This window comes from Atta colombica, unplaced genomic scaffold, assembly GCF_001594045.1.
Source record: "Atta colombica isolate Treedump-2 unplaced genomic scaffold, Acol1.0 scaffold27, whole genome shotgun sequence".
Classification (NCBI taxonomy): Eukaryota; Metazoa; Arthropoda; class Insecta; order Hymenoptera; family Formicidae; genus Atta; species Atta colombica.
This window is the reverse complement of record NW_017259370.1, coordinates 404,443-412,692: the sequence shown is the minus strand read 5'-3', so window position 1 is coordinate 412,692 and position 8,250 is coordinate 404,443. Positions and strand designations below refer to the sequence as shown.

The 8,250-nt window shown below is 25.9% G+C and overlaps 1 protein-coding gene across 1 annotated transcript in view; it reads left to right on the top strand.

Moving 5' to 3' along the window:
- Positions 1 to 403: 403 nt before the first annotated feature.
- Positions 404 to 8,250, top strand: part of LOC108689512 — a 24,208-nt gene continuing 16,361 nt past the window's right edge. The window contains 17 exon segments of the mRNA XM_018196291.1: positions 404 to 540; positions 542 to 748; positions 750 to 821; positions 1,605 to 1,868; positions 1,870 to 2,055; positions 2,232 to 2,412; positions 3,365 to 3,518; positions 3,743 to 3,824; positions 4,007 to 4,408; positions 4,979 to 5,036; positions 5,038 to 5,125; positions 5,128 to 5,273; positions 5,571 to 5,676; positions 5,679 to 5,757; positions 6,863 to 7,055; positions 7,058 to 7,209; positions 7,288 to 7,362. Of these exon segments, the coding sequence (XP_018051780.1) occupies positions 404 to 540; positions 542 to 748; positions 750 to 821; positions 1,605 to 1,868; positions 1,870 to 2,055; positions 2,232 to 2,412; positions 3,365 to 3,518; positions 3,743 to 3,824; positions 4,007 to 4,408; positions 4,979 to 5,036; positions 5,038 to 5,125; positions 5,128 to 5,273; positions 5,571 to 5,676; positions 5,679 to 5,757; positions 6,863 to 7,055; positions 7,058 to 7,209; positions 7,288 to 7,362 (2,582 nt within the window).

The following is an 8,250-nucleotide window of genomic DNA, read 5'->3' as shown; positions in this document are numbered from 1 at the left end:
GTGTGTGTTATTAACGGCTAATAATATATTATAATGATACTCGTCGTATTGATAACTAATCGTCGTAATAATAATTAATTAAACTGTAATTCTTACGAATCAACTGTATTTCAATCTGTACGTGGATGTAATATACAAAGTAAGTTAAAAATAACAATAATTAAATAGTTTATTTCTTTGTTAAAGATATATATATGATTCTATTAATAAAAATTGCCAAAATTATTTTTTTCTATTCTTTCTATTTTTATGTTTAAAGTATTATGTTATAACAATTTTGAAAGGCATTTTATTATAATTATTTGTTTTTTTTAATTAAAAATCGCAGATACGTAAAACAAGTATCGTCATGAGATTCCTAAAGTTGTCACTAATAAATTTTGATATAATACTGATCATAAACATGGTCTTTTGTTCCAATGATAATTTAAAAATTATTCGTTTACCCAACAATACGAAACCATTTTATTATAAGATTAATCTGATAATACCGCATCTCGAGGAAATCAACCCTGTCTTTTATGGTGAATCTAACGTCGATCATAATTCATCGTGCAACGAAAAATATAAGCTTACACTCAAGAGGATTAGAAATAAATGAAATAGAGACAACATTAATTGAACTCGAGCCTTATACATTTTATAAACTGATAAAACATTCTTATGACAATGTAACGAATATTTTAACACTTCATTTTGAAAATACATTATTTGAGGGATTTTACAATCTTAATATGAAATTTTCTGGCATTTGAGACTGATCTTGTAAACAGAGGTTTTATGAAATTTCCGTACATAAATGAAGAAGAAAAAAACGGCATGTAAGTTAATATCAAAATATGAAAAATATATTTACAAATGTAAATCTGACATGAGCAGAAAATTTGTTCGATATTTAAGATATTTTTAACCTTAACCTTAGCTATATACATATTTTTTTATTCTTAATACATTTGAGTCTCTGGGACCTCCATCCATATTTGTTACCGTAACTGCCGTAAAAATGGACATATTTTAATTATTTTTTTTGTGATCAATGGAGAATTAATTAAGAAATAAATCCATAATGTATAAAAGTCGATAGAATAAAGGAACTTCGAGATATATCCCTATAAAAATCACGTCACACAGTTGCTTGATGAGATCATGTAATTAAAACATGTAAATAACGTAAAGGATTGTTCCAAATCAGTATATGATTTTAAAATTACGTATTTTGAAAAGTCACATAATATTAGGTGTAGTAAAAAAAAATCCATTATTTTTGCATGAAATTGAATGGAAAAATAATGGATTTCTTTTTACTACACCTAATATTATGTTCTTTTTTCTTCTATATCTATCGATTAATTCTTTAAAATTTAATAATTATAAAATGATGGATGAAATTATTTATAATGATGGTGATTTTTCAAATTATATTATTTTAAAAAATCATTGATTTGGAACAATCCGTTATGTGATTTACACGTTGTGATATGATTTTTTTTCTGTAGAGATAGATTCAAAGAAAAAGAAAAGTTAGAAACACAAAAAAATTTTGATTTAGCAAATTGCATTGAAGTTCTGAGACTCCAATCTGTATAACTAGAGTTACATTATAGAATGACTGCAACATATTTCAAACCGAATGGAGCCAAGCAAGTGTTTCCGTGTTGGGATGAGCCAGAGTTGAAAACCATCTTCAACATCTCTGTAATGCATCATCAGAAATACTTAGTACTGTCAAATATGCAAATGCAAAAGCAAGTGACGGGAAAAGATGACATGATATAGACATATTTTGACTTTACTTCTCCAATGCCCACTTATCTTGTAGCGATTGTTATAATCCCCAAATGTGATTTTTATCATCGTTTCAACTATAACTGTCAATATATGGTATAATTTGTCTTTGTTATCGCAAGTAACATTCATTTACAATATTGCTGAAAAAGTTGTGCAATTTATGATTCAATATACCAATAAATCCGAGGAGATATCGAAAATGGATCATGTTTTGATACCGAATTTTCCGGTCGACGGTATGGAAAATTGGGGACTTATCACTTACAAGTAACATATATTTTAATTAAAAAGAAGTTAACACACTATTAAACTATAGCAAACGTTTTTTTTTAATATTCAAAATTTAATAATTAAAAATACAGTATTATGAATGTAATTATTAAGGAATATGTTAGATTACATATTCATGATATTTTACATAATTATATTATTCTATGTTTCAGTGAATTTCATGCTATCTACAATATTAATAAACATTCAATATATAAGAAAATAGAAGTAGCAAAAATAGTAACACGTGAACTTATACATCAATGGTTTAATTTGGTTACTCCAATTTGGTGGTCTTATTTGTGGTTAAAAGAAGGATTTGCTACCTTCTTAGAATCGTACATCATCGACAAGGTTATTTAATATTTATAATGTATACATATAATAAAAGATGACTTAATTATTGCAAAATAAAGAACTTGAAATATATTTTAAATTAAGAGTAAGTTTAATACCAATATAAAATGAATACTATATTTTTATAAAATATATCAAGATAATACTGAATACATAATAGCTTCTTATTTAATTAAAATTCCATAAAAATTGTAACTATTTATAATAAGTTATAATACATAATTAGATTTAAAGGCATTTTAATACAAATTCATATTGAAAGTTAACCCTATATATAGTTGTACACACTCGAGTCCCTGGGATCCCATCTATATTTCTTACTGTAACTCCTGTAAAAATGGATATATTTCAATTAACTTTTTTTTCAATCAATGGAGAATTAATTAAGAAACAAGTCTCTATAATGTGCAAAATTCGATATGTATCTCGAAGCTTCTTAATTCTTCAAGAAGCTTCGAAATACATAGGCTCCAAGAAACAGAAAAATTCAAAAATATAAAAAAATCTTGATTTTCAGCAAATTGCATTGAAGTTTATCGAACCCCAGTGCATATTGCTAGAGTTAATATGTTCTGTTTTTTATTTAAATATTATCGTATATAGGAAATAGAATAATGCAATAGTTTAATTAGAAAATTTTACTCTATCGTAATCAACATTTAATAAAATAATTTAATAATGAAATAATTAAATAATGAAATTCAATATTATAGGTTTTTATATCTTGAATTTATTTTTATTTTGAGTAATTTCCAACATTTTCAGAAATAATTAAACTAAATATGCTTACCTTGAAGACGATTTAATACGAAAACGATAATAGAATATTATAAGTATTATGAAAAAGCAAAATAAGGAAGTTGACGACAAATGATTATTTTAATTTCTAATATAAAAGTTTTCTTCAAATTTTTTATATTGAATCACATCAAAGCATTTTTTTCTTTAGATTTTTGAAGGTTGGCGAACGATGGATCTTTTTGTGATTTGGACCTTACAGACTTGTTTGATAATAGATGTTGGCTCATTGAACTCTGTCACATTGATACTGAACAGTACCTTTGATGATATGTCGCAGTATTCTATTGAACTTTATGGAAAAGGTAAGATTAAATATGCACAATAAAATTATATTATTCATAGACTTCTCATATGTAGCACACAAAAGATAAAAGAGAAGATTAAAAGAAATAAAATCTTCTTTTCGCACAATACATATATTTATATATAAAGTATGTTTACATTGGATTTCAATTTTATATGTAGTTTAAATGTTTTATATCTATTTTAAATGTTAATTGGTGTTTTATTGTACAATGTATTATAGCTCCACTTTTATTACGCATGTTACATCATATGGTTACTGATGAGGTATTCCAAAAGGGTCTAATCATCTATTTGGCCAAGAAGTAAGTGCGTATAATATAATCTAACGTAAATAATATTTATTATAATATTAAATCATAAATATAATAATGCTTCTTGTATTCATGTTGAGAAGTATTATATTTTATCAGAAATATGAACTTAGATTCCCAATATTACATTGCTATTAAATTTAATTACTGCAATGAGTCACTTTTAAAATTAGTCGATATAGCTCAACCATTCCGGATGATTTGTGGAGCGCCATGCAAAGTGCTCTCGATGAATCTGATGTCCCGCACGATGGTTACAGAATAAAGGAAGTGATGGATACATGGATGAACCAAAACAGTTATCCTGAGGTAGATGTGCAGCGAACAAGCAGCAAAACTAATGACATAATGACATTATCTCAAAAATGTATTTATAAACAAGAAACTAATAAATGTATTAATAATACATGTATTAATAATACGTGTACCAATGAATGGTACATACCCTTAATTTTCGCTACGAAATCCAATCCGGATTTTTCCAATACTGTGCCCAAAGCCTGGTTACGACCAAATAAAACGTCCATCCGCTATCTACTTAAACGAAAAGATTGGATTATTGTCAATATACAAACTGAGAATGAATTATGGTTTTATATTTTATTTTATTGTAGGCTTTACATCATTCTTTATACATATATTTTTTAATAATTTTATTTATAAAAGCTTAAAAGGAGATTTATATAATTAAATTTTTTGAAACATTGCTAAATGTTAATTAATGTAAAATTATAAATTATAATTAATGTAAAATTATCTTTAATCCATAATTTTTATACTTATTTGTAAGTATTACATTTATTTATTGTATTGAGAAAACGCAAACTTTCAATATTGAAGATACAGTCCCTGCTATAAGTTTGAAAACACGATTTTTTCACATTTTATGAAAAGTTAAATATCTCGATGACAAAAAAATCGTACAGAAGTTTTCAATTACCCATTTGAAGATAATAGGGCTTTAAATCCGCGTTTGAATTTTCTATTTGCGACGTTCTTAATTTATGAAATTAAAAGTTTTTTGCAATATCTTTGTCTTACTTTGAAAAGCTACTTTGATGAATCATCATCCAAAATTTTAGTCGGAACTGTATATTAATAGATTTAATTTAAAAAAAACTTTGTAATAAATATAACGAATAATTTACAGGATACTATCGTGTCACTTATGATATTTCTAATTGGCAAAATTATATAAATTGGAAAAATTTCATATTACTTAAATTTTGAGAATTACACGAATATACACTTTCTTAATCGTGTTCAAATCATCAGCGATTTATTTGCCTCTGTGATGAACAAATAAATAGATCCGTCTTCGTTAGGCTTATAAAATATTTAAATCGAGAGGAAGATATTGTAGTATGGCATTCATTGTTCCCAATTATACAACAATTGTGGAAATATTTTTTCTTGCGGCCAGAGGCCGCACATATCAAGGTAGATTAATAAGTCTCATAAAAGGGATAAAGACATATGTATGTTTTGTAGTTTATTTATAGTATATTAAGCCCTACAATAGCATAAACGGTATAGTTAAGTAATCGTAGTTGTAAGAATTCTTCAATCATAATTGAATATTTTCTTTGTATTGAATTATAATTGTAAAAATACGAAGTTACTTAACTCAATAATACATATATTGATAAAGCAAAATATACATATATAGAGGATTACGCATTTTTAATATTACTACTAAACTATTATAAAATCAATACATGATTTGATGATTCTTAGACAACCATAACGTTACTCCTTGGCAGTTTTCTTCAGAAAATAGGCTTTTCAGAAAGTTCTCATGATGACGATATGGTAAAACTGACAAGGCTAGATACCATAAAATGGGCACTCTCGGTGAGTGGTATTGCAGGAATGAGGCAGCCATCAAATTAAGCGAACATCTCATAGATCCTAATATTTACAAGTAATTTTTCTTACTCTTTCGTAAATTGTCTCTATTTTATAATATGCACATGTCCGCATATATACAGTTGATTTTTTATTTCTTAAAATCGTCGATATTAAATATTCTCCTTATTGATTCCTTTCAATCGTCATTCTTATTCAAATAAGGTAACATAGAATAGCACTAGAAAAAGCACTTTGCAGCTACTTGCAGCTAAGGCACATTCTACAATAAGACATTAGTAATAAAATCAGGAAGTTAGAAGCTATAAATTGACCAATCACATACTACGTTTACATTGCTTGAATTACGTCAAAATTATAATATCGATATTATGAAACTGGTCAATCATAATTATTCCTCTGAAGAATGGAATAAATATGATTGGCCAGTTTCATAATATCGATGTTATAACTTCGACGTAAATCAACATATAAACGTAGTCATAGTCGTGAATATGAGAAGACTAACTGATTATAATTTTTAGCTTCTGATTTCTAATTTATTACTAATGGTTTATTGGTGGACTATGTGTGAGATTCTTTAATGTAATTGATTTATACACTTAGATCTGTAAGGAATTAAGATAAAAAAATCATATCAAAAGAATCATTATCACAGTTACAAAAGTGCTTTTTTTGCTGAACGCTTAATGAATATATCACTGGATATAAGATAAAATATCCAATATTATTTTATTATTAGATATTTATTATTGGATATTAATATTAACTAGTATTATAATCGAGTTTCTTTTATTTATGTTTAATTTTAAATTTGGCCTAGTTTCCATCGAGGATTTAAACCGGATTAGAATGTAAAAACCAACCAATTATAGTCGAATATTCCTCTGTTACAGTCAGGGGAATGCTCGACTGTAATTGGTTGGTTCTTACATTCTGATCCGGATTAAATCCTCAATGGAAACTGTAACATAATCATGTAGCGTGTGACAAATATTATAAGCTATAGAGTAGAGGAGTAATTCAGAACGGAAATTTAATTTTACAAAATAATAATTACTTAATAAAAGAATATAAAAATACGAATCTTAATAAAAATAAAAAGTCTGCTATATGTATGGAATGTATATCATTTCTTGATAGATATATACGTATTTTAGATTTCCACGATGGATGCAAAAATTTATGTACTGTGCTGGTTTGACAGCCAATAGAATTATTTGGGATAAAACATTGATATTATATCAACATAAAAAAGAAAAATTTAAAAACAATTTAAAGGAATATCTAACGAGGGAAAAATTTGTAAAACTCTTATTAAGAGGATTGAGTTGCGCTGAAGATCCTAATATCATATTATCAATTTTTTAAATATTACAGCATTCAATCCTACATTATTTAACGAAAAGGAGCGTTATTTTGCTGTCCTGTGTATTCTTGAGAATCATTCGCGAAACAATTTGATCCTTGACTACATATTAAACAATTTTGAGACTGTAAAACCTAAGTAATAATATTTCTCGTGGTAAATATATACTGTCTTCTTAATTATAAAATTTGCTTAAAAAATTATTTTCTTTTATAGGTCAATGACCACAACTACATTAGTAACAATTATTCTTTCGAATGTTTATTCTTATCAACAAATTTTATGATTTACGTATTTATTAATCTAATACTGACTATCAATAATGTTGTTGTTATAGCTCGATTTAAATGAAATGTTTATCATGCGGAAGTATAATTTAACGCAACTTTAGATAAGTCAATTATATTAATAGATTTAATTATGTTTGTATCTTTAAATTAAGTATTTGCATTTTTGAGGTAAATCCTTTTCTAAAATCGGATAATGTGCTTGTGCATTAAACTATAAATTGAATTTTTATAATTAACTAATTAATATTAGACCGATGTTAAAAAATGTTGAGAAAATTTTTAGAAAATCATTAAATTATAAATTAATTATTTCGAATATATATGTATACATGTCCAAAAGCATGTATACATATAAGGTGTTTAATTAATGATAAAACTCGCATAAGATTGAGCGGACTAAACTAGTCGAAAAATCCTCTACTATTTTACAATTTTTGCAGTTAACAAATTATTAATTACTAAATATTGCCGAATATTGGTTTTCAATAATTTTTTATTCAAGTACTATTAACTTTACAGAGAAACAGCAGATGACAAAAATTGTTTATTTTTTTTTCATAGAGTTTTCGATTTAACTCTAAGAATTTTTTCAGAATTTCAGTGCCGCATTTTCTCATGTTGGTTGTCAATATAAAGAAAGTGTGGTAAAGAAAGATTGATAAGAAATTCTTAGAATTCTATGAAAAGAAAATAAACAATTTTTGTTTATTGATGTTTTTCTATAAAGTTGATAATACTTGAATAAAATATTATTAAAAACCAATATTCTATGATTTTTAATAATTGATATCTATTGATCTTGTTAACTATTGCGAACCTCTATAGAGTTTTTATCATTACTTACCAAATACCCTGTATAAAAAACAATTTTTTTTCTAATATATATATA